The sequence below is a fragment of the Halichoeres trimaculatus genome, unplaced genomic scaffold (genome assembly GCF_033239565.1).
Source record: "Halichoeres trimaculatus isolate MK-OKI-2021-1 unplaced genomic scaffold, fHalTri1.1 fHalTri1_scaffold_15, whole genome shotgun sequence".
NCBI classification, from domain to species: domain Eukaryota; kingdom Metazoa; phylum Chordata; class Actinopteri; order Labriformes; family Labridae; genus Halichoeres; species Halichoeres trimaculatus.
Genome location: NW_027437193.1, coordinates 19,656,105 through 19,683,187, shown reverse-complemented (window position 1 = coordinate 19,683,187; position 27,083 = coordinate 19,656,105). Strand labels below are relative to the sequence as shown.

At 39.8% G+C, this 27,083-nt stretch overlaps 1 protein-coding gene across 1 annotated transcript in view; it reads right to left on the bottom strand.

The window, feature by feature from the left end:
• Positions 1 to 1,192: 1,192 nt before the first annotated feature.
• The window catches only part of LOC141804042 (sodium channel protein type 3 subunit alpha-like), a 50,024-nt gene continuing 24,133 nt past the window's right edge, over positions 1,193 to 27,083 (bottom strand). The window contains exons 14-28 of the mRNA XM_074688260.1: positions 26,027 to 26,265; positions 25,253 to 25,426; positions 24,649 to 25,005; positions 18,990 to 19,400; positions 14,009 to 14,126; positions 12,364 to 12,518; positions 11,213 to 11,386; positions 9,786 to 9,812; positions 8,326 to 8,448; positions 5,865 to 6,137; positions 5,720 to 5,773; positions 5,494 to 5,635; positions 5,234 to 5,334; positions 4,796 to 5,066; positions 1,193 to 3,170 (exon numbers count right to left, since the gene is read on the bottom strand). Of these exons, the coding sequence (XP_074544361.1) occupies positions 1,939 to 3,170; positions 4,796 to 5,066; positions 5,234 to 5,334; positions 5,494 to 5,635; positions 5,720 to 5,773; positions 5,865 to 6,137; positions 8,326 to 8,448; positions 9,786 to 9,812; positions 11,213 to 11,386; positions 12,364 to 12,518; positions 14,009 to 14,126; positions 18,990 to 19,400; positions 24,649 to 25,005; positions 25,253 to 25,426; positions 26,027 to 26,265 (3,851 nt within the window). The 3' untranslated portion in view covers positions 1,193 to 1,938. The remainder of the gene's footprint in view (positions 3,171 to 4,795; positions 5,067 to 5,233; positions 5,335 to 5,493; positions 5,636 to 5,719; positions 5,774 to 5,864; positions 6,138 to 8,325; positions 8,449 to 9,785; positions 9,813 to 11,212; positions 11,387 to 12,363; positions 12,519 to 14,008; positions 14,127 to 18,989; positions 19,401 to 24,648; positions 25,006 to 25,252; positions 25,427 to 26,026; positions 26,266 to 27,083) is intronic.

The window sequence follows — 27,083 nt, the reverse complement described above, 5'->3', positions numbered from 1 at the left end:
TCTGAAGTAAAGATGGGAAGAGATTCATCATTCCATAAGAGACTGTGTGATTCAATAGTTGAACAATTTTAGAGTAATGTTCCTCAGCGAAAAACTGCAAAGAATGAAAGATTTTATCATCTACAGTAAGTAATACCCAGAGGTTGTTAATCAGTTTCTACTCATCGGTCATCAGATCATCCAATAGCATAAGACAAATAAAATCTGTATGAGGCAGAGAGCACTTCACCAAACTCAGGTTTCTGTTCTGCTGGAAGAAAAAATGGCATCAAAATCTGTGTAAACTGTGTTTTAATGTGTTTTAGAACAGTTAACTTTTTGAAATTTAGAAGATGAAGTTGAAGTAAATCTGTTCACAGTGACTTTAACTTTGTTAAATTCTAGTCAAAATTGAGCATTAATGTAAACAAATACATATCCAACACATTTAGCTGAAGTTTAACTGGAGCTCAATGTTTCAAAAATTGTTTCACACAGCCACATTAAAGCACATTTCTGAAAGCAGTGTCAGCAAGTAATGGGTGAACAGTTTGTCAGACATGTGCCTCAACTCTGACAATATAAACAGATTCACAAAGTCTGGGAGAACGTCTGCACAAGAGGGGAGGGCACTGCATCTAAAACAGAGATGACTCTGTCGTGGAAATCACTGCATGGGCGAAGAATCCCTTTCATAAAACCATTTTTTGTAAACACAATTTGCCACCACACCCACAAATGTGGGTTTAAACTATGCCACACAAAAAGAAAACCATATATTTGAAAACAGGACTTGAAGTGGAAAGCTAGCTATAGAGTGACTTATCATGGTCTCAATCAAGAGCTAGCCTTCCTGTTGGTAAGGGGATGCAAAATGCTTGTGGCATGGATAGCTCACAGGCTCTTGGACTGGCTTTCATCTGGGAAGTTTATTGATTCTGAACAATATAAACAGATTTTGGAGCAACCTATTCTGGCAGTCAGATAGGGCTTCTGTTAGAGAAGATCTTTCATATTTTAGCAAACGCACTTCGCAGAAATTACTGAATCCCCATCATCAAAATTAATTTAAAGGATAGCAGAAGAAACTACTTCACAGCTGAAATCTTATATCAGGCAGGAATGAACATTTTACTTTCCAAACTCCAGAAACTGAAACATTCATGGTGTTGTTAAAGAAATGCTGAGGTAATGAAGTTGGGAACAAGTATTTGTCCTAACTTTTTTGATATGTGTTGCTGGCAACAAATTCGAAATTAACATGTATTTTCCCCACTTTTTATTTTCTATTTTTAATTAGATACAGCCTTTAAATGATCTAAACACTATTCAAAGCATTTTTATCACTGTACACAGTGTCCCAGCTTTTTGAGATTTTTTTTTACAGTTTTTAATTTCATTTGTGGTTCAAAGGTTGAGTTTGATTTAATCCATTTTTATGGATTCTCCACCTTGTAAGCTAGAGCTTTTATGCTTATCTTACCCTTGTTGTTGCTATTGTTGTTGAGTTGATCACTTGCTGAAGTTGAGATTTTATCCCTAAAATATGTTTGAGTGTGTGAAGCATTTTTGAACAAACAACCAACATTGCCAGGAGTGTTAACATGACAGGGCCGTGATTGTTGGTGTTGATAAAATGTGTAAGAAGGAACTTCTTGGCAAATGCAGAGCTGTTTCTTTTCTGGTGCCATAAACTAGCCAAAATACATTGAATTTAAATTGGATATGAGGACAAGCTCAACTTCAGAATCCTCCCTCTCTGTTGGATGTAACAGGGTCAAAATTGAATTCTGGGTTGCTGAATTTAAACAGAGGTTTTGAGATTTATAAAAATATTACTAATTTGTTTTCTTGGGCTAACATATAAAAAAGTTTATCTTCCTGACTAAGATTTCCTGTGCTTTGTTCTGTAAATGAAACAGACAACAGCCAAACAATCCCTCACCACACAGCGGAGTCTCAGAGAAACGTTTCCTCGTAGTTTTCACCAGGCTCTGCAGGTTTAGAGTCTCTGGGTATTGACCTGAAAACCTCATGTGAGTCGCTGGCTGCTCTCGTCACGCTGTCATAGGATGGTGGTGAGGACATTAGAGGGTCCTCTGTGGTCTCTATAACCTCTGGCCCTGTGGGTCCATAGTGCTGTAACAAAGAGGCTATCAGGCCCTCTGTTTCCGGAGCATTCTCCACATCCACCACAGTCTCACAGTTGATCTGTCTGTAGAGGTAGGAAGCCTGCTTCATCTGCCGACGCACCAGATGCCTCCGGTAGCACCTCTGGATGATGATTGCAGACACCTCCTCCACTTTGCGACGCAATGTGGAGGTGATGGGCTCATGGGAAACCTTGGAGGGGTTGGTCATCATGAACTTCTCTTCCATCTGCTGCTTGAGGGCGTCCATCTCACCAGACTCTCCCAGGACCCGCTTTGTGAAGGCAAACAGGATGTCCAGGCAGTGGATCCGATCCCCGCTGACCATGGGAAGGTCCATGGAGATCAGCTTGACCATGTTGGGCTTGGCTATTCTTAGAGGCTCTGACAAAGTGTCGGCAAAGCTGGACAGCATGGAGAACTCGATGAACTGCGTGGCCTCTGAATCGAACTTCTCCCAGACCTCGTAAAACATTTCAAAGTCGTCCTCGCTCAGTGGCTCTGTACTCTCCTCTGTGGCAACGCTGAAGTTCTCCAGAATGATGGCTATGTACATATTTACCACGATGAGGAACGAAATGATGATGTAACTCACGAAGAAAGCTATGCCAACAGAAGGGCTGCCACAGTTTCCCCGAGTGATAGTGCCTGTATTAACAAAGTTTACATCACACTCCTCTGGGGGGCTGGCCATTATAGGACTCAGTAGGTTGTCCCACCCTGCAGAGGTGCTGATCTGGAAAAGGCAGATCATACTATTTCCAAAGGTTTCAAAGTTGAACATGTCATCGATCCCATCTTGTTTCTTCACGTAGGCGAAGTTCGCCATCCCAAATATAGCATAAATGAACATGACAAGGAAAAGAAGGAGGCCAATATTGAACAGAGCTGGCATGGACATCATTAAGGCAAACAGTAGAGTCCTTATTCCTTTGGCTGCACGAATGAGTCGAAGTACACGTCCTATCCTCGCCAGTCTGATGACTCGAAACAGGGTTGGAGATACAAAGTATTTCTCAATGATGTCTGCAAGAACAATACCTGAAAAGACAGAAAAGGAGAAGGAAGTTTGAATCACTTTTACAGTCACTAAAATATACTCACGGCAACAATCAAAAGTTTAACAAGGTGACGTCAGTCTTCATCAACGAACGTTCCAATTTCAAAAACATTCGTCTCTACATGGTTTGTGATCGAAGATTCAGCTTCAAAAGTGAAGAGTCTCCCAAATCCTCTGAATCTGGGGGTCAAAGTAGGAGAGGGATGAGGCAGTGTTTGCTAAAGATGATCTTCAGTCAAAGCACCAGCTCCCCCCCAATGAATATCTATTTGTTGTGCAAAAAGTCCATTCCAACAAAAGAAATAAAAACATCCTCTGGTCCTTTTCATCCTCATAACAAGAAGAAGCAGAGCTTATTACAAGATATGATCCCTACAGGACACATCTGGGTCAAGTGTAATGTTAGTCTGATATAATTTGACTCCAGTTTTAAGAGACTTCACCAACTCCTCGTGATGGGCAGATTTTTCCCTCTGAAGCTTGATGAGGAAATTTCAGGAATCTTGACACTTGATGAAGAAGACTCAGGAGACTCAGATGGCTTAAGTTGAAATAGTTTATATAGCTCGGTCGAGGAGAGTCAATTCCACCACAAAGCTAGCCCAACCTTGCTGTGTTCAGAGTGCAGCAGACTTGAGACCAGTTGGCTTGGGTGCTCCCAGTGTCAGGGTGCTCCAACCAGGAAAGTAAGGTCTTAAAAGTTGTTTGTTCTGTTACCAACTTTAAAGTTTGAAAGAGAGTTTAACTCAGAATTTTATAAAATGAAGAGGCTTAGTGAAGTGAGCAGACTTGGGTAAACGACAAGAGTTTTCCTCTTCATGTAGTTAGACATGAAATGCAGGAAGAGTTGAGAGGGGCTGACAGGTTTTAAAGAATGATGACAGAGTAACCAGAGACTAAAGACTGATGAGCTATGGACTGTAGCCTCTATACTCTTCTCTAGAGAGGGGCTTGACTGAGACACTGAGACAAACTGAAATCTTCCAGTCAATTATTACTGGTCACCTCCACAACAAGGTAAAAACTAAAAGTGACCGAGCCTTTGTGGCAGCTGCCTCTCTGCTCTGGAACAACCTGCCCTGGCCCTCTGTGGGATTAATCGAGGTTTTTAAATCATCGTTTAAGACACACCTCTTCTCCATGGCTTTAATCAAGATTGAGTGGTCACTCAGCAAAATCTTGATAAAATCGTACTTACTCTACTTTAACATATTTCATTTTGTTGCATAGTTATATCTTTGGCATTGTTTGGGTCATTTTTTTGTCATTTTGTGCTACTTTTGTTCTATAAATAAAGTTTGAGCTGAGTTGAGTAAAGTCTGGCCTGTAGAGGAGGGTAGAGGCTCTCAGGCTGCACCAGTCACAACCAGGGGTCTGTGTAGTGATAGTGTGAATTACCTTGATTGGGCTTTTGTTTGATAAAAATCTTTTTGATGAAAATCTTCTTGACTTCATTGTAAACATTAAGGTGATTGTTTAGCATTGATAAAAACTTTGTAGTTAATTGTTTCTGAACAACAGATTAACCAGCTGTGTTGGAGATAAAACCACTTTGGTGTATGAAGAAAAATGATGAAGCATCTCCTCTGGCAGCACCTCCACTTACCTACAATAGACAGAATAATCACCACAAAGTCAAAGATGTTCCACGCAACAGTGAAGAAGTAACATCGAAGGGCAAAGATCTTAATCAGGCATTCGGTGGTGAAGAAAACAATGAAGACCAGGTTGATCTTATTGAGGATAGACTCCATGCGCTCTGACTGCTCGTCCGTTTCCACCATCATGGTCACCATGTTGACGATGATTAGCATCATGATCATGATGTCAAAGGCTTGCTTGGAGACTAGATCGAAGAAGAAGGCTTGGAGAATATTCTGGGAATGGAAAATACCAACAGGACATCAGATCAGCTTTACAGAGAATGTGGGAAAACCAATTAGTGTAAAAGATAAGGAGGCTTCGAATGAACAACATATGTAAGTCTAAATGTATAAAATATTCATTTAGACTGTACTATTGACACAATGACACATTATCTTACTGCAGGCCTTGGTATTGGCTTTTGAGGCTTTTTAGATCCTAACTTCTTCATGGCGTTGTAGTACTTCTTCTGCTCCTCAGTCATGAAGATGTCCTGTCCACCTAAGTATAAAGAGACACACCTGGCATTATTTAACAGAAACAGCAGGCAGGAAAAAGACACAACTTTGGTCTAAATAAGTCAGTCAGTATTTGGGAACAGCCCTGGTTTTCTGAGTTTCATGCAAACATGGAGTGACCTTACATTGGTGTTGTGAATACTTATCTTTCTCTTCTGCTGGTTGAAATTGTCAATGATGACACCAATGAAGAGATTGAGGGTGAAGAAGGAGCCAAATATGATGAAGACGACAAAGTAGAGGTACATGTAGAGGTTGATTTCTCTGATGGGTTGTTCCTCCACCTAAAAACCAAATAGTTTGAAATGTCAGATGTTTGTTTAATCCTGTTTGAGATGTAGACCCTAAGAGCAAAATCCTTTACTTACTCCTCTTGAATCAACAGCAGCATGCATTATTTCCATCCATCCTTTGAATGTTGCCTAAAATTAAAACACAAAATTTGAAACTTTAGTGTTGTGGCTCTGTTTTATTCCATGTTGGTACAATGAGGAGCTGATTTGAAGGACTCACCACTTGCAGAAGAGAAAGGTAGCCAAGCCCCACGTTGTCGAAGTTGACCTTGACTTTGGTCCAGTAGAACTGGGTGTCGTTCATGTTGAGACAGTCAGACTTGTTGTTGATCACAGAGACACTGTGGACAAAACCAGTCCTGTTGACGCACTTCCCAAACTTGCCAGCAAACAGGTTGACGCCCATGATGCTGAAGATGAGCCAGAAGATAAGACACACGAGCAGCACGTTCATGATGGAGGGGATGGCTCCGATTAGTGCGTTCACAACAACCTGAAAGACACAGGTGGGATACAGGTGGGTCTACGAACACACAGCTCATCTGTTGGGCTGATAATCGGAGTAAAGACTGGTTAAAGGTCCCATATTATGCAAAAATCACTTTCTTAAGTCTTTTAATGAAATTTGTGGGTCTTTGACTTTCCTCCACCTGTACAAAACCTGTACTTAGTAGTGCTTGTGAATGTAAAATCCTGACCTAAAATGAGCTGTTTGGATTTTGGGGATTTGCTGACATCAGCGATTCCCTTTTTTGACCAATCAGGAGCAAATCTGACCTGATAGGTCCACCAAAGCAGAAACCCCCAAACCCCACCCCCACCCACTCCTCTCCCTGCAGCGGGAAAGGGAATGCCAAAGTTGAGGAGCCATCACTGCTCTGTTTTTGGCTGTTAACAGCCACATAGTTCGATGCGCAAGCTTCCCATCTCGGCAGAAGACAAGACTAAGTGGCTAGAGTTTATTTATCAAGGAAATGTGCCAGCTACACTCAGTAAAACTGTGCATGTGTTCTTGTCACTTCACTGCCGACTGCTTTTCCAACTTTGGACGGTACAAAAGAGGGTTAGTGAATAGACTGGTCTTGTATTCAGGCGCATTACCAACCATCCGCCAACAAACCTGGGACCCTGGAAATGTGAGTATTTTAAATGCTGTGTGCTGTGGAGCAGATGTAAGAGCATTTCCTCAGTGTCCCCCCTGTCTCTGTGTTAGCTTCAGGATGCTAACTTTAGCTGTGGTTAGCCTGTTGTTTTAGCCTGTAATGTTACAGTAAACGAGCTTCGCTGTTTTCTAAACATTGTGCACTCGGAGCTCGTGGCGCCGCTCTCAGTGACACGGAAGGGCGGGGCGGTATCAGCAGCGGCTCATTTACATATGAGGGCCACGCCCACTAAATCAGACCGTTTGAACAGAGGGGCTATGAGAGCCTGGAAACAAAAAGAAACTCAGGTCACTTCACTTCACCCCTTAACCTCCAGACTGATATCTCAAACAAACTATTAACATGTTTATATTACATACAAGTTAGCTTAAGTCAAGAGTCACACTTGGGAATATTATGAAAGAACAAAATCTTCGGGTCCGATCTCGATGCTGGTTAAGTTTTATTCAATAAGGGGGCAGGATTTTAGAGAGCTGTAGAGTCTTCAATGAGTGAAAATGTGTGTTTAATGCTACCAGCAAACAATAGTTTAAAAGGAGGTGTGAGTGAGTCTATGCTTGATCTCAGGGAACGCAAAAGGAGAAAAGAAAGCTCCCAAAACCAAACTCATCTATTCTGTGTCAGCTCCAGAGTTTCACAGATGAAACAACGATCCATTTAGGAAGTTACAATGAAACAGCTCTCTGGTTGAACACTTGGCTGAGTGAAACTAGGACGTGATAAAACCATAAGAGGCACACCTATGTCTGACACACCGATGGATCTGTGTTAATGAATGCCTGCAAAAATTAACTCATTATGATCAGATCCACAAGTAGAATCTAAACCCAAACTCATGGCTCTGTGAAGCTGTAACTACAGTAATAACTCTGACACTGAAACCGCAAAACCTCAAAAATGTTCTTACATGCAGGAAATAAAAACACTTCTTACATTTTAACAATATCAGATGATCTGTTTACCATATTATCATCTTATTTTAGCTCATTAACCAAACACTATTTGATTATTTTCATAGCTAAGAGTACAGTGCAGGCTGGCTGGAGTTTCTGTAGGTTATTTTTCAATCATCGAAGTGTTGTAGAAAGAACTGTTTGAGCCAGTGTAGGTTCAACAGGAAATTGTGAGGTCCAACTGTTGTTCAATCCATTCAACACTTGATGAGACATTTCACTGAAAAAGACTGATGTGAATCTAGAGAGGAAAGTCAGGGGTCACCAACAATTAGTGAGATTTATCTTCTGGGGGACATGAGTATAGCTTAAAACGTTGTTGGCAATTATCTATTAAATACTTATGAACAAAACAGTGAAAAATTCCATCATTTGACAGTGGTCCATAACCTTAATGTTAGTCACAAAGGTAAGTGAAGTGTTTAGTATTTGGAAATAATCCAGCTGTGAAACAGATTAATGAACTGAGGTGTAAACACAACCTCCCTTAGTGATTTATTTATCTGTTTTCAGATGTATCAGGTCAACAGGAGTGTCAGTGTAACGCAGAGGACGTATTTCTCACCCTCATGCCCTCAAATCTGGACAGAGCTCGTAGAGGTCTTAAAGCTCTCAGGGTCCTCAGGGACTTGATCGCAGCAAAGTCTGAATATCCCAGAGAGTTAGCTACCAGGCTTATCAAGGAAACCTGTGTGGAGTAAAAAAGACATGTTTAAAGGTTGTGTCCTCAGATTTATACTGTAATACCTCTATTGTTCAACATTTGCAAACAAGTAGAATTTTTTAATAAAACAAGAGAAGGGGCATTTTAAAAAGTACAAACGAGGCATTTATACTTGCAGTTTTAACATGTTTTTCAGAGAAGTGATATTTACTCTAAAACGACATATAACTTACAGGATTAACATTTAGTCAGTACAACTAAAAGTTTATAAGGCAAAAGAGAAAGGCAGAAAGCATTTGAAGAGCCATATTTGTGAGTTTTTGTGTATTTTGGGACATTCCACAGTTTGGAACACGATAACTTTAATTTTGAGATTTGGATTTGTTTTGGTTTCATCTTTGGACAAATTTAAACTTCCACTCTATTCTACATCCAAAACGGACAAAACAAAATGGTATTCCTCTGTTGAATGACCCTTGGATGAGAGCTATAAATGGAAATGATGTGACAACAATGAAAGGAAGAAGAAATTTATGTCATGACTGATGATGACAAAACACAGACAAGTATGCACACATAGACAAACTGGGTCCATGCATGCATACTCAGCTATATATGCATACAAAAATATGTATATATATCAAATAGAGTGAGTTTTATAAAGAATTTATATCTGTCTTTGCCAAATTTGTCACCCAATCTTTACCCAATTGATCCAAAAAGTTTATTATAAACAATTTAGGACCAACAAGGTCCTAATGGTCTTAATTTCTTTATAAAAGTCTATTTCCACATGTGTTTGTCCAATATATCTAAAGAAGATACTCAGAATTCATTCTCAGGACAAGAAAAGTCTTTGGCTCCATAAGGTACGAACAATAAAAGACAGAAACACATTAACAGACGGTAAAATAAAACTTCTGGTTTAAGAAAGCTAACCAACAGGGTTTAACTTTTATCAAACAGAGATAACAATAACACTCACTTTAGGAATTGGACTCAAAAGTTCAGACAAGAATTTAACCTCTGCATTTCTAATGATATAACAAACAAGAAATGTCTGTTCAGCAACATTTTAATGAGAATTAAACACTAACACCAGATCTTCTGTAGATAACCTCAGAGTACATGGCACTGCATTTGTCTCTGATATAAAAGCCAAGGTCCTGAATGACGTCGTTCAAAGAGTGACTTCTGATCAGCAACAAAGGGCTCATAAACATTTGAGTAGTTCACAAGACGGTGGCTTTTGATATCACAGCAGAGAGCGATTACAAGTGAAGAAACACGGAAGCATTTGGGATGCAGATGTTTTTAATCCCCGAGCCCATACTCACCTGCACCTGCTAACTACAACTTACCCTAACAATAGAGCGGTCTGTGGATATCTGTGTAACAGCAGGCGAAATCAGAGGAGGTCAAGTCAGGCCTCAGGCTGCACGCTTCAGGTGCTTTTGTGATTACACACTCAGAGCATCATCTTTTATACCCCACAGGTTAAAGTGTATCCTGTCTACTGACACTGAAGCACTGCTTTCTGTTTGTCCAGAAAAGCCCTGTATTAAAAGTAAATTCACTAAGTATTGTACAGTTTAAGATGTTGGCTGTTTGATTTAACATTCTGGGCCTGTATGCATGTTCAGTCATAAAACAAATAGGGCCATTAGTCCTAACTTGCTGTTATGAAACGGCCCGTTTGGCTGCAGCGTTAACCGCATGCACGACTGCAAATAATCAGCCAGTTAACTAATTACACTACAAAAGTGACACAGGTGCAGACTAAGGGAAATCTTCTGGAAAACCCAATCAAACAAACTGGGACTGCGCATGCCTACCACACAAACAGCAATAAACCTGGTGAGCGGTAACAGTGTGACTGGGAGAATATCATGATAAACATTTTTCAGAAGAAGAAATGGACATTTTATTGCAAGAGTACACATAGATTAACAGCTGTTATCAGAGAGTCAATCAGGTCAACAAAGAGAAAGAGAAAGTTTGGCAATCTTGAACAGGGTAAATGTCTGTGGTGTTTCTGAGCACACAGTAGAAAACCTCAAAAATAAATAAGCAATATGAAAGCTGCTTTGGAGAACAAGCGCCAACATTTCACCACACTCATCTTGAAAGGACCCGGGTATATAAAAGTAAAGAGCCAAGCAAACTTATGAAACTGAGACTTTGATTGTCTCCCTTTTTTCATCTGTTCACTGAAAAAAATGTCATGTCTCCTAAATCTAAATTTGCTGTATGACTACACATCACCACCTTTCCAAAGGATTGTCCACTGTGTCTTTGCACATTTCATTTCGCATGGTAACGTATTGCGCGATGTCTTTTAAACAGCCGAACAGGCCCAGTTATCCTGTCATTAGCACCTGTAATGGTGAGCTCCATTAAATTTAATGCTCTTTTGGGCCATTTACCAGACTCATGCACACCACTAATCAAATTTTTTTTTGCCATTAGTAAAAATGGTCTGTTTTCCTCTTGCATATGGGCCCTGGGCTGTGTAGAGTTTGGGTTGAATAGGAAGAGTTTACAATGGGAAAAGGATCTTTATAATAAAATGTGGCCCCTTATTGTAAAACACAAATAATCTGTGTGATGCTTTTCTATTAGACACAGGGTGACACTTACCCAGCTGTTAATCCCACTAACATAAAAAGCTCCTTTCAGCTATAATGAGAGGGATTATCATTCAGCCTTAACCATTCAGCGTGTCATTCTTCTAATTACCCTGTTTTCATGTAACACAACAACAAAAGAATGAAACATTTTCACTCACATCCACGATGAGAAAGTCCAGCCAGCACCAGTAGTTGGTGAAGTATTTCTTGAAGCCATATGCGATCCATTTGAGGAACATCTCCAGGACAAAGATGTAGGAGAACACCTTGTCGGCAGACTCCAGCACCACCTTCACTATTTTTCTCTTCTCGATGTAGATGTCTTCAAAAGCCTGCAACAGAGGAAGGACAGCAGACAAAGCCTACAGTCAGAAAGTCATTTTGCAGTCAGACATCACAAAAGAAACTTTTACTTGATTGGGCTTAACTGAATTTAAACATTAAGATCAACAGTGATATTTTCTAGTGTGGATGTTTATTTCTTCATTAAACAAGCTCTAAATCAAGGTAGTGAAAGACTGCATTGCAGAACTGCAGCTGAGTTTGAAAGCAATCTCAAGCCCAAACTGTCTTTTTGAGAGAAAAAGAAAAAAAAGGTACTGCTTTAAATTTTGAGCTCAAAAAGAGGTGAGCAAGCTATTCCCTACATTTTTTGTATCTGTGCCAACCTATTAAAATACCCATGCAATATGGCCCAGGTATACGAATGATGAGTTTCATACTGAGCATACTTTAAAAGTTTATTGTAGGGAACCAAAGAATGTGATCAGACATTAAAGTGGTGAAAACAGAAATAACACTTTGATTTTAATGAATGAACTTCTCTGTGGCTTTCTATTTTCATGTTAAATTACTTTTTCCTCCTTAACAATCTCTTATTGCTTGTGGTAGCCTGAATTAGTTACAAACCTGCAGATTATCATTTACTCTACGCTGAGCAGGTTTGTAATCCAGTGTTAACCCTTTAACTTTCACTTTTTAAAATGCAAGGGAAGTTAATTAATTTTCACCTCTTCTTATTGACACATCGTTGACTGTTCAATAGCTGTATGAAAGATATATATATAATCAAATCCTGCAGCTGTTTTTAAGTATTCAAAAGAAATGCCTCATGCTATAAAGACCTACTGAAGACATGAAGGCAACGTTTTAACAGATTTCTGTTCCTATAGTCATGGTTTTATTCTGTTACACCGCACAAAAACACAGCCCTTACTCTACTGCTGTATTTCAGCTTCTCAGTGTGTATTGGGTTTTTAGCACAGTTCTTAGACCTGTAGTATTGAACCACACAAAGCCACGGTCTTACCAGAGCCCCACTGCTGAGCAGGATCATGAAGATGATGAAGGTCTCAAACCAGCTGTGCTCCACGATCTGGTAGCAGGTCTTCCTCAGCCTCCACCAGGCCTGACCCAGTCCACGGGTGGTGTTGATGTTGCAGCACTGACAGTGCCTCATGCAAACTTAGTAAAACAAACAACAAAAAAATCACAGCACATGAAAAAAAAACTTAAACATTTTATATGAGAGTTTCAAAGCATCAGCATCCAAAACAACCAATTAACCATTTATCAACTTTATTACCTCCTTAACCAACCCTTAACTCAGTCCTTAAAGTTGCTATGAGGAGGATCTGTTTTAATAGCTCTCCCTCGCCACCTTGTGGCTTGGAGTCCCCGCACACTGTCATAAATTACTTTTAGTGAGGTGTGTGTTTGTTTTGGAATTAATGAAGATTGGATCGAAATAAATTTTCTTTGTTCAAGTCAACTTTTTACTGGACACAACGTGCTGAGGTAAGGTATTTATCAGTACAGTTACATAGTGCCACGGTTTGAAATGTGACATCAAGCAAACATTGTAGCAGGCAGCCGGCTATATGTTAGCGACATCTGCAGCCTGGTGCTCAGACGTATCTGTAGACTAACATGACAACAAGTAAACACTGTCAGTTTGTAAGTAGTTGAGTAGCCATTTATATTTAGCGCAGCTGGCAGTCTGGTGCTCTAAGACATGTCCGTAATGTGTAACGTTAGTAAATCCTGGTTAACTATGTCCTGCCAGTCATCCACCAAGCAGAGCTAACATAACCTCACTCTTCATTTTATTGATAGACTCTCAAGTTTGAACAAACTACTGCAGAATAACTACTGACTGTGGGTTTGAAATGAACATGATCAAAAACAGTTTAACCCCTGGCTAATTAGCCTTTAGCTCAGGCTGGTCGACCCAACCTGGAAGCTAAGGAGTAGCAATTTAAAATAACCTGTAACCAGCAATATTGGTGCTAATAATCTCATTTTAAAGTGTGAATTATGACCAGGCATATATCTATAAGGGAGCGTTTTTCAAGATCACTTTTAAACTCCTCACAGCCCCTTTAACGAAGCCTGAATAACAGCTGCGTAACATGCTTGATAAAGTCTAGTTTTGAGAAGATGATTTTAACAGTATTTAAAACAAAGTGATTTTTCAACTTCAGTTCAGATAAAATGAATGCAGATATAATTTAAGGCTCTGTATTTTTATACAAACAACTACACTATATATTTAAATGATGGCCTGATACCAAGAGTGGTTGATAGTCTTCAGTGTGGCTGGACTCAGAGTTGAATACAGCCAACATAGGTTTGAATTCATCTCATGAACTTCATGTATTATTGGTTACTGTGATGAACTGCTCTGTATCAATCCGCTTTATCTATGAAACCCAACACAAAAGTGCCTTGTAATGATTGTGGGGATTTGTGATGAACGTTGTGTCAGAGGCAGATTTTTCAGTAAAATTTAAAGTGAACAGTGCCATTTATTAAGCTCTTCAAGTAGTTGTTGAAAAAAAATAATTCAAATTAAATGTGTTTGGAACAGCGGTCACCCTTTGGGTCACCCTCACCTTGCTCTGGTGATCTGTCATGTATTATTCATTCATGTGTGTATCGTTTTTAATTCTCACATTCTGGGAAGCACTCCTCTGGCTCCATGCTCTCATCATCCAGCTCTGAAAAGTTGTCCATCTCATCTCCAGGTTTCCTCAGATCCACTGTGCTGCCCTCTGACAGGCTGACCTGCTCCTGCAATATAAAAAGTCACACTGTTACTGACTACTTCCCATCTTTAAGTCAATTTACAGACCTATTTTCATCATTATAAAGAAATGTCAATTAATATGCATTGTGCCCGTAAATTAATCAAATTAAATTAAATCAAAGTATGAATCAGCTTAACACATGCTGTGACATCACTGACTGGGTTGTGGTCAGGTGTGTGTTCCTGAGTTTAAAGCATTACTGAACCTGAGCTGCAGCACTTTCTGCCATGTTTCTAGTGTGTGTTAATCCCATCAGAGCCAGTTCACCTAGATGTAACTGCCCGGCCTTTCAATCTCTTTATACAGTTTTGATTAGATTTTCTTGTGTTGTAACAGCAGCATATTTAACATGATTTGAAGGACAGAGGTGCAGCTTCAATCCTGTAAACCAGTAGGAGGTCTAATCCAGCATTAAAAAAACATCCAGGAGACCTGGACACCAGATTACCAGCATCAGCAGTCTGAGTGCTTCACAACAGCGCAGACAGGATGTGCACCGCTCATCTTTCATTGATTCAACGTTGAGAATAAAAGTGGGACAATGGAGTTGGTTAATAGCTTATTTTTTTTAACACATTCTTCATATCTTATTTACCGATATCTGCCATATTTAGTATGCATGTACAGCTCTAAATATGACAAATGTATCCTTCTTTCCCGTTGAGCAGCTGCTGATGCCTGTTAAGCTGATGGAGGGCTGAAGGAGGGTTAGTTTTTCATTTCCATTTTCCCTGAAGCCTAATTCTGGTGTGGTGTGGAGCAGAGCACGGCAGGGAAAAAGGAAGAGAGAGCGCCAGACTGCAGCCTGCTCAGCTCAGCCTGGCCCTGCCTGGCTCTGCTCAGCTGTTTCAGTATAATCTGTTCTGCAGGGCCTGGCTCCACATCTGGCCTGCTGCTGTCCGCCTGCCAGAGAGGACAGCAGAGACACACCCTCCACCTCAACAAACCCCCACACACAGCCAATGAGAGCCAGAGGAGTCCAGGAGTGAGAGGAAGGGGGGATGAAAGGATGGCGAGGGGTGAAAACAGGACGCCTGATGAAGGGAAACTGAGAAAGAGTGGCAGCTGTTAAATCAATACACACGAACATTGAGAAATTAGTGTGGTTGAATGGTTTTAAAGGTCACAAGCAATACTAAGCTTTAGTAGTTACCTTTAAAAAAGTAAAGTATGCACAACTTAAAAGGGCCAGTATTCTTAAGTATTTCTATTTAGATATTTACTAAAGAGACATCTTTAGCCCTGATACACTTTATCAGAGGAAAATGACAGAAAACAAGTATCTCAGATTATAGGAGTTTAACCAGGTCTCATTTCTTCCATGCACAACTTTAAACTGCTGCTCTTATTGAATCAGCTTATCTTTTGTTCAAATAGCTTGGCCAAGTGTTTTTAATTCAAGTTTACTTCTTTTTGCTAAGGTTTAACATGAATATGTATAAATCTAGTTCTGGTATCCTTAGCTATGTACCAAGACTGTAAAAGAAGCAATCCTCTGTGTAAAACAGCAACAAATGCACCTTCCACTAATAGCAAAGCTCAATTACGGCACACCTGAAAGTTTGACTTTGTACTGTAACCTCTAAAAACCCTTTCCTGAGAAACTGTGCAGCACATAAACACACAAATACACCCACACCCGCACAATTTTATACACACACACACACACACACACACACACACACACATATAAGGACAGGCACAGGTGTTGAGTTGAGCATCTTTTCATTGTTATGGTCACCCTTTCCGTCACAACTGTCAAATGACAGCTTTGGCAGATGTGGACAGCATGGCTTGTACTCTCGATAATTACGTTGTTGAGACTGAAATAAAACATTTGGATGTCTAATAAATATATGTTTCACCAGTACTGTAGTCTTTATCAGCGTTCATCTTTTGTGTCCCACAGATTTGCAGCCTATGAGTCCAGAAAAGCTCCTACATAGCCATTCCCTTCACAGCCCACCCCTCCATCACTGCTGCCTGCCATCCTCCCCCCGCACCGTGCTCATATATCTGAATTATATGAGCACCATCAAATCAGAGTCTGTAGACTAAAGCCTGATTAGATCCTGTAACGTGTAGACATTGTTTTTCACTTGGGTCACAACAAACACTGAGTGCTTGTGAAGCCTTTGAAAGAACTCTGTGAACATTTTCTGGAAACATCTGTGGCACAGAGCCAGTGCACGACCTGCTGTTAGTTGATATATTTAGCTGTGAAAAACAGGCATAAACACAAACCACCTCTCCATTCAAATAATTTTCTATAGACATTTGAACTTAATACTATGACTGCAGAAAAAGAGGCTTCAAAAGACGCAAAATGGGGAAAATCAGCAAGAAAATAAAACCATATTTCCTCAGTTTTGAAGGCTAAAATGATGAAAAGTCTGTTGTTTCTATGATAATGACAAATTGCTGTTCATATGTATTTTCTAGAAAATTTAGGAAACATACATCCAGCAAAAGAAATTCTCAAGACATTTGTGCTATTTTATCTTCAAAAAATAAAAAAGGAACAAATTGATGTTTCCTTAATCATTCAGCAATTCTGCTTCTCGTCTCTTAGTTTGAACATTTTCCAAACAGAAACAGGCAGCGACCTTTGGTGCTTAAAAATGGGGCCAACTAGGAACAAGCTGGCTCCAAAAGGGAGTCAAATCCGAAACATGGATGTAGTCTCAGGGACGTCATCCAACGGTTTCTGAAGAGGCAATACAAAGCCTGATGATGGCATTCATTATTTTAAAAATGCTGACTCACCCCAACTTTTGATCAGATGCAGGCAAAGAGATGAGCTGGAGAATCATTCTATAGACGCTCAACTACAACAGACCCAACTGTAACTCAACTCACTACCACAACTCTTACAGTGCAAACCTCCTCATCTCAATATCTTTAGATCATCAGTTACATAAACACATCCCGTACAGTTTGTACTACACAGAAACAAGATTCTGATACCTAAACCATTAATTCTGCTGTAACAACATAAGTTTTATTTTGGGTATCACTGGGCATTTCCTTGCTTTTTGAGTAAGTATCTAGTGGACAATTGAGGTATTGCAGATTTTCACCCTATTGCATTGACTTCATGCTTCAGCTTTGGGGACTGTTGCTATTTCTAGTTCATTTCTGTGTCCATGATAACATTTATGGTTTGGGTTTCAGTCAAATGTATCAGGGTCACAGTCACTGAACTCAAATTCTCAGTCATGTTTTTGACTGAGTGACTTCTAGCACTGTTAGATTATTAAGATTGTCAATAACAATCCGGTTTCTGTGTTCCTTGTTTGTTGCTATATCAGCATAGTTGTTGTATTTGTTTCTTAACATACAGTAACAGTGCGGTTAATTGATCAACCTGATCCTCATTTTCCTCCCTGCAACAAATGAGAGGCCAATCAACTGCACTCAACAAGTTCTTAGCCTCAAAAGTCTAATGACTAAGCACATCAGCAAGCTACTACAGCAAGAAGAGCCTCAGTCTACAGGAAAACACTGTTTATAATTAAGTTAACCATCTTTTGGTCCAATTCTAGACACAGACATCTTAACTGTAAAACCCTTACAAGGTAGGACATCAACCCATTGCTCCCTTCTACCAAATTTTCTGATCAGTCACATCTTGGCTAGGGACAGTTATTGATAAGATTTTATTGATACCAATGCCATTATCGATTCTGCTTACCAAACCAAATATTAATCGATTCCCTTATCAATTACTCCTCTGAATTTTCTCTGAACAAAAGTTTTCATTTATTGAGTTTTGTATGTGAATAAATAATCTGGATATCTTTGAACATAATTATATAGAAATAAGTAAAAATTGCATGTCACTTGATGCTGATGTACTTTTTTGCTGAATGTTATATAGTGTCCAGAAGTGGTTCTAGCAGTTGTTTAAGCAGTTTGGAACCTTGCTGTCGTTATGAAGCCATCAATGAGCTTGCATGCAACTTTTCTTACAGCTGCCTGTGATTATTTTGACACAGTATTATTTTCAAAGAGTAACTGTATTTTCCATATATGTTAGCATCAAGCTAGCACTATTCTGTTTGTATCGTTTTTGGTGAATAAGGAGATTGATAACATGTTGAATGTATTAACTAGGAATCTTCTGTTAGAGAGTAATGCTCATTTCTTTGTGAGTTCAATTCTACAGTAAAACCTCAAGCTGAAAATCCTGAGTCAGTGTTTTCCCGGGAAACTGTTATCATCTGCTAAGCTAAGACAGATGCTGCAGACTAGTCGATGTAAGGTCAGGCAGCTCTGGTACAGTGTAAAGAAGTGATAAGGGAGTTGTAAGGCATATATGCTAATGATATTGATGAACTGAAACATTTCTCAATGATTTTCTACTACAACCGGTTTTAATGCCCATCCCTAGTTTTGGCAACAGCCATAACCCCAAACTTTGTGCTTCAAAATGACAATTCAAACAATCAAAAGAGGCCACAACTGCAAAGCTACAATCTATAGATCTAAAACACATTGAAATAACATAAAAATTGGTCTTTCGTATTTTGGAGTCTCATACAGGCGTCAGTTTAAGGTCAAAAACATGGAGGATACAGTTTTACTTGAATTCTTGTTTCTCTTGATACCATATTAACTTTTATTCTCCCTTCACAAACAGCAGTACTGTAACAGCAGCAATAGCCATCATAAGCCAGACACAAAACACCTGCTTTGACACGTTTGAAGACCAGCTTATGATTCAGTTCGACTATTTCCACCTATGAGGAGAGACGTGGCAGGATGTAGTGTGATGTCACACATGTACAATAAACATGTTTTCAGGTGCAGTGTAAAGGTAAATGAGAGGGAAATAAAAACTCACTGGTTTGTTGTCTTCATCCTCTGATGACTCAGAAATCTCCTCCTCCTCTAGAAACTCCACATCGGACTCCCCGGGTGCGATGGGAACAATGACAGTGAGGTTGGGGTTTGTCATGTAGCTGTCCTCCTCTGGGATGATGTACTTCTCTCCATAGAGTCCAAATACTCCACCATTGCTTTCCACATGATTTCCAACTTTGGTGACAGCCAGGCTGGCTTCTTTGTCCTTCTTCTTTTGGCGCCTTACACTGCGGTTGAAAAGGTTCACCATGATGTTGACAAGCCAGGAGACACCTGTGTTGATGCGGGCGATCGCAATCTGGATGTTGTTCAAATCACCATCTTCATCTGGAGCAGACAGGTTGTCAGAGCTGAAGGAGCTGAGCAGCAGGGCCAGAAAGAGATTCAGCACCTGATGATGGAAAGATGTGCATGATTTGATAACAGATCTGTAAATAATCATTCAATATGGCAGAGTCCTGGATCTGTAAGGTGCCTGTTTTGAAAATCCTGCATTGTAAATTCAGGAGGATATTTTACACTGTTTTGCTCAGAAACATATGGCTCTGGCTTTTTTCGAGCTTCACTGAACTCAAGTCCCCAAACATCAAACTCCCAAGTAATCCGTCTACTAGCTTAGAGAGCAGCACAGTAGCATGTGTGTGTGTATCTGTGTGTGTGTGTGCATGAGTGATGTGCACAGTTGTTAAGGATCATCTTTAGCCACTGAGCCAGTCAGCGATGGGGAGCATGAGCAGATGATTAGTGATGAATGCCCTTCGACCTTCTCGCCCCTAAGCATCCTAGATAATCCCTTGGATAAACAGCTTTCCCACAATTCATGTGTGGAGGAGGTTTCTGTCCATTAAACTCTATAAGGAGCACGGTCGTGATCTGCTCTTTGCCCTGACAAGAAAACACAGTTGCCGAAGGTGTCTGCGTTCAGAAATGTGAGAAACTGTTTTAAACTCTTTTTGACCACACATAGTTTCTCAGTGCTACTGTGAGGGCAGCTAATGAGCGTCTATGGTATCTCCTAAGTGTATATGAAGTTCAAAGTATCAGGAGATGTAATCTGGTTTGAATCCACCGGGGTTAATATACAGAGACGATGGTGTGGACTGAAGCTACAACTGACAAATGACTTTGTTACTGATATGGCTAAGCTGCTGCTGTATTTACCAATTGTGTCAAGGCACACAAGGAATTATCACTGAAGACTTAACACTTCATGTTCCTAATAATGTCAAACCTTGACTCTTCAGTCTTTTGCAGTTAGAGTAAAAGCAGAAAAAGTGAAATCTTTCTTCTCATCAAAAACAGGGATGGGAGGATTACAGTCAGCAAATTTACAGCTAACTGGTTTCAGATAATGCTAACAGAAAATCTGAGTTGGTTAAAAACGTTGCCATTACCCCATAGATTTCAGCCATTTTAAATGTGTTAAACATGAATTTAAGCATGTATGGGGCACAAAGATTCAAGGTAAAATGTTGTTTTAAAATGTTGCCATCCACAGCTGTTGTTTAATGAAGAAGCTAAACTAATGAAGATGCTAAACTAATGAGAGAGCTTCAGTGTTTCTGAGCTACAGGTCAGAGCTCTGCAGCTTTAGCTGTGATGCAATTAATAAGCAAGATAATTTTTTATAGTAGCTGTGTAATAGTATATCCCTCGAGTTCGTGACCTTACCCATTTGTTTGTGAAATGAAATTTTGGAGCCTACTGTAGACAGGGGGCATATTGGAAATACTGAATTTAACCTAGATTTGTTTAATGCGTATGAGACAAAGAAGACAAGCTTTAGCCGCTTTGCAGATATCTGCAGGGTACCCGCCTGTCAGTGAAGTCAGCCATGTCCTTAAATAGGCAAAACCCCTGTATAGTGTGTGTCAAACAAGACATAAGGTACTCAAAGCAAAGTGTCTTTTGGCTTAGTGTGTATGTGTTTTCTTGTGTTGCTGCAGGCAGTCTCAAGTGGACTTTTGAGGAACTGCAGGCTTTAGCACTTCTTCACAGGCTTCATAGGATGAGGCAGAGGTTGCTATTTGTTTCCAAACCAGATTACCAACTAATAAAAAATGATAACCAATCACAGCACTAAGAATAAGGTTAATATATATATAATGCACACAATGTGTGTGCTAAAAGAGAAAACACACACCTAATCAACTCGAAGGGGAAAGTCAAAGCTACACACACATTTTCAAACCAGATCCCGTGGACCTGCACTTGTGGGGAGATGTCAGAATGAGAGGGCCACACAAAGATGAGAACCCTGAGCAGTTTGAAGTTTGGTGCCTTGCTCAAGGACTCCAGTGTCCTGTTAGAAATGTCCACTTCTCTAGCCTCTAGCTCATTTTGCAGATTCAATCTGTCACAAGACCTGAACCAGAAACTCTGGTTTCTGAGCCAAGTCCCTTCAGCCTGAGCAGCTAATATCTTAAAGTTGCAATGATAAAATTTCAATAAGGCTCCTTGTTGCTAACAGATGTACATTTGAGAGTTAGAACAACACAAACAAGTTTTTAAACAAGAGGGGAAAACATCAGTGAATGTAACAAACCGAGACAGGTGCTGACCTTATACTGTATAAAACATGGACGTAGACTTGCCAACGTCACCCGTGTGTTTCTGAAACAGAAAATGAAGCGCATCGGCCATAGCGGCCATATTGGTAGTGGCAAGGGCTTCGCCTACAGCCATAGGGCGCCTGTCGGTCACGTGACCCTCAGCTGTGCCTCTTATTGCGGGAGCTCGCAATCTTAATATCCTCTGAACAGCCGAGTTAGAAAAAAATTCACCCCCCGTACAGTGGGAGCCGATAGTAAAATTAGCGACTCGGACAGGAGACGTTTTTTTTAACCAGGCTGTAAATAGGTTAATTTCTGCTTTGAAAATGGCTTTTTTTTGGCTTGGTGTGTATGTGACTTTCGGTACTTCTGGAGCCAGCCTCAAGCAAACACTCAAGAAACAGCAGATTTTAGCACTTCCGCATTGTCTCATATTCCCAGACCGGAGGTTGCCGCTTGGAGCTGACATGTAGAGAGCCAAAGCACAGGGTTCGGTCAGCAGTTATTTTTTACCCATATCATAACCACCAAAGCATCAGCAACAACACAACCATCATTCTCAATACCATCCTCATCATCAGTGCATTTGATATCATCTGTAGCGCCATCAACCATCAAGCGCGGTGGTGTTCATAAAGAGCTGGGTCTCAAACTTTCTCAGTTGAAGTAGAAAGACACCCTCTAGATATCATTGCAGCAAAATGTTATGAGGAAACTAATTTCAGCAGTGGGAACAACAAAGGGACTGAAAGAGTATTTCTAGACCAGAAGAATAAAATATTTACAGTTTGAGGAAGTATTAGTTTGGGTGGAATTAAAAATATATGCTGTTGGAAAGTGAAGTTGTGATGCTTGAAGATATAGCTTCAGGTTTTTTTTGCTTGTTTTGTTGCATTTTTACTAATATTAGTGAAGTGGTTTCTTCATGTATCATAGCACAAACTAATTCCCAACCTTAACCAAAATCCCTAACCCTAACAGTTTTCAACCAGTCCTTTTCTATTTACAGAATTTGATCACAACTAAATATACTTGTGAGGCAAAAGTACACAGGGAGAAATACTGCTTGACTATTAGGACTATTACTATTAGGTCTTTCGATTCAAAAACCTTTTTCGTGAAAAATAGATGTCCTGTAGTTATTCTTTTAAACAGATAGGTAGAATTATCAGGTTTTTTGTACTACTATGTCCCCTTTGAGGACACCTGTAAAAACCTTTAAATACATACTTTTCAATGTGTTGTTTTTCACCAATAGCCCTACCAATACATTAAACTATCTAACATACCTTATGTTCAAATAGACACAGTGACAGATCTGCATCAAAAAGAGCTGTGTATCATCCAGGCAAGACTGAAAAAAATTATGGATACAGAAAAGGTTTTAATATCTTTTCTGACAGACGGATAAATTTCAGAGCACAGGATTAAACGTGGCGGAGGTTACAGCTGGAAACCAACAATAACTCCACACTCAAAGCCTTGCTCCGTTTTTGCCTGACATGACAGACAGAGCTGATTAAACAGTCGCTTAAACTCATATCTCCATGTGTAATTACTATGTGATATGTTCAAGGCATTAAATAAAACCGGTGCAGTAGCACATTTGGTTCTTGTCTCGACTTGCATAACACTTGTGGGCCAGTCCAGACGTCAAGACTAAGCAAATACAATGAAAAGAAATCCCAAAATGGATTAGGGAGTAAAAAAAAAAACAAAAAAAAAAACATGATTATTCTAAAATCTGAAAAGATTTCCCTCACCGAACAGACTCTACAATTGATTACATAAATTCAAAGAAGCTGCACTAAAATAGAACCGCAGTCAAAGAAAGCATGTTTTCTTTAAATGAATGATTTGGCACCTGGCTGTCAGCATCAGTGGGTGGTTTTTATCTTTTCATATTGATGTTAGACTACAGCACACAGCTGGAAAACCGATCAACATATGGGTTAATAAATATCAGCAGATATCCCTGCTTTGCCACAGCATGGAACTCATCACTCACTGATGCTGAAGAAGCCACTGATCCTTCGCACGGACCTTTAGCCACATTTTCACTCATCAGGCTGAATTCATTAGCAGAGGATCAAACACTTAACACTGCTGGATGTGATGCTGCAGCAAAGCTGGTCTAACAGGAAGCGTGTGTGTGATATGGTTAGAGTTTGCACAATAGCATGTGCAGATAATACATACTTAGTGGAGACAACAGATGGCTTATACTATGTTGTCCAGACATGATCTGTTTCGTGTTCTGCTAATGCTAATCTGGAAAACTGTTAGCATGATACTGTAAAAGAACCATTTCCTCTCATGTCCTAACAACACAGAGTTAAAATGAAGGAAAAATAGCAGCTATCAAGATATCTTAGTTTGAAAAAATACATCAGGACAAGCCAACGACTGTTAGGATGTCCTGTCCTGTCCTTATAAAATGGAATCACCAATCCTGATTGGTGCAACGTAATCCCTGATTACTCATGACATCACCGTTTGGATTTAAACACAGATGCAGTTGGTTGAATAGACATGCAATTGGATTTCTCTCGAGGCAGACTTCCTGTTTTCATACTTTGTTAAAGGATAAGGTTGGCATTAACCTATATTTATGTTACTGCCAACAAATCCAATAAAGAGACCAAAACACTCAACCTTTCAGTCTGTCTTTGACATTTCCAAACATCCAAAGCTTATCTTGGTTGTCTGTCCAGAGCTGCTATGATGGCGGTGGATGAGTCTTTACATTTTGTGAGGAGTTTCTTAACAGCCATGAAACTGTTAAAACAAATGCACTAGCTGGTCACACCACATTAAGATTAGAAAGTACATGGGACGATCAAGCATATTGATGTGTGAATTTGTGAAAGTGTGTGTATGTTTGTTGTGTTTGTGTGAGTAAGAGTAACTGCCTTTCTTTTTGTTTTGACTAACTATTGACAATATATACATTTTGAACATCAACAAATACAGAATAAGCCAAATTATGCATTAATAAATATTTTTCAGTTAAATTTAGATCTTGGTTCGGTATATAGGTTTTGGTGACAGAAAGTTCAAATAATGTAGAACTAAACAACTACTTACCACTAGGTTTCCTATGACCATCACCAACATGAAGACCAGGATACAAAGCGGCTGTCCGGCCACTTCCATACAATCCCACATGGTCTCAATCCACTCTCCACACAGCACCCTGAACACGATGAGGAACGAGTGGAAGAAGTCCTTCATGTGCCAGCGAGGCAGCTGACAGTCAATGGAGATCTTGCACACATAGTCCTGGTAGTTCTTTCCAAACAGCTGCATGCCCACCACAGCAAAGATGAAGACGATGATGGCCAGCACCAGCGTCAGGTTCCCCAGAGCGCCCACTGAGTTCCCGATGATCTTGATGAGGGTGTTGAGAGTCGGCCAGGATTTAGCCAACTTGAAAACTCGCAGCTGAGGAAGACAACAAGTTGAACAAATCAAGATGCTACTTCTTCAAAGAGAGATGTGTAAGTTGATGCTGAATGCTAGACTTCAAAGAGTTGAGGATTTGACTGCACGAAGAACACATCTTCATGTTTTTTCTGATAATGTAATAGCTTTGATTTAATTTGGTCCATTTGTAAAAGAATACAGAGGCTATGACAAAACAATAGTAAGATAACAGATTCTTTTAAGCAAAGAGAGATATTTCTGTTACCAGTCTGAACGATCGTAGGACAGACAGCCCCTCTACATTAGAAAGACCCAACTCCATCAGACTGAGGCAAACAATGACGCCATCAAAGATATTCCAGCCCTGTTGGAAGTAGAAGTAGGGATCCATCGCAATCAGCTTCAGCACCATCTCAGCTGTAAAGATCCCTGTGAACACCTGCAAGAGAAACAGGGGACAGAAACACAGAGGTAGAAAGTAGAACGTTAATTTAAGAAGTGAGCAGGTGATTATGCTCAACGTGAGGCTGTTCTCACTTCTGTGCCCAGTAACATTGACTATAGCCCAACACCCAAGACCAGCCTGAGATTAGGACCAACTTTTTTGCTACATTTGTCAACAGGCTGAGGTAAAATGTGTGGGACTCTTTTCCTTAAGGATCAAAAAAAGAGATAAACAACATGAATCCAACTCAAACACAGCTATAGCGCATTTTTTAAAGTTTCATAAATAAGGACACAAGAAAAAAAAATGTTTAAGGTGATATAACCAGTCACCCCTCTAGGAGAAATATCCCCTCAAGACAAAGAGAATCGCATAAAGTTTAGAACCTGAACTTTACAGCCAGCAGAATATAATCCCACATGCCTGGTTTATAAATACATGGCCTGAAAGAATACTCCTCATTTGTCGGATTTACTTTGTTCAAAAAGATATCTTAAAATAAATATAGTCAGTCTTCTCTGCTGTCAACCCAATAGCATGTAAAAGAAAGTCAAACTCTGGGAACCTGTGTCCCTATCAATCACATCTTCTCACCAGGTTCCCCACTGAGAGCATAGTGTTGAACTCCTCAGTCATGGGGTAGTGCTCCAGGGCCATGAAGAGCGTGTTCAGCACAATGCAAATGGTGATCCCCAGGTCCAGGAAAGGATCCATCACCATGAACTTCACCCACTCTTTTACTTTCAGCCACCAGGGGGAGCAATCCCAGATCATGTACTTCTTGGCGAATGTTAACCAGCAGGGATGACACTTCTGCCTCGACTCCTGCAGCTCTGCAAAGACAAAACAACAAATGTTCATCTGTGGATATGAAAGTGAAAACTGGTGCTATCCTTTAAGAGACACAGCATACACCTCTGCACTTTGGGTGTAAACATGTTGGCCTCTGGCTGAAAAACGCAAAGTCAATCCCCTGTCAGTACAGCAAATGTAAAGCTATAGCCAGCAGATGGTTAAGTCAGCATACAGGCTGTGCCGAACATAACCCGACTGGCATAAATTCAACCATTCAACAGATGAAATCTTCTCAAACTCTAAAAACAGCATCTTTCAGTTTTGAGAGGATTGTATGAGAACAAAATTTCAAGAGTTGCTCCAGCAAAGAAAGCGTCATTCAAATTGAAACTCTTGAAAACCAAATGAGGAAGATTTTTCAGATATAACATTCAAAGCAGTTTTATGAAATGTTACGTTAGATTTCTATCTGTCTGTATGTAGATTTAGTTTCATGCTGATACATTCAGCTAACTCAACCCTCTAAAATTCATGGACGCAATGGGGCTCCCATTTTACAAGTGTTCTTTAAATGACTGTAACTCCTCAACATTTGAGTAATGAGAAAATTTAGACAGTTACTTAAAGAAGAAAAGACAAGCTTTTCAGTGATATTCAAGGTATCAGAGAAATACAAAGGATTTCACATTCAACAAAGTTTGAATCACAGACAATAACTGAAGGAAGCTGTTCTTATTGCTGTAAATCTTTAACCATTTGGGCTAACAAAAAAAGCTGGTGTTCCCTGAAAGAAAAGAAGATTAGCTTTCATGATATTTAATTCTTTTAAGGTCAAAATAACAACAACAAAAAAAAA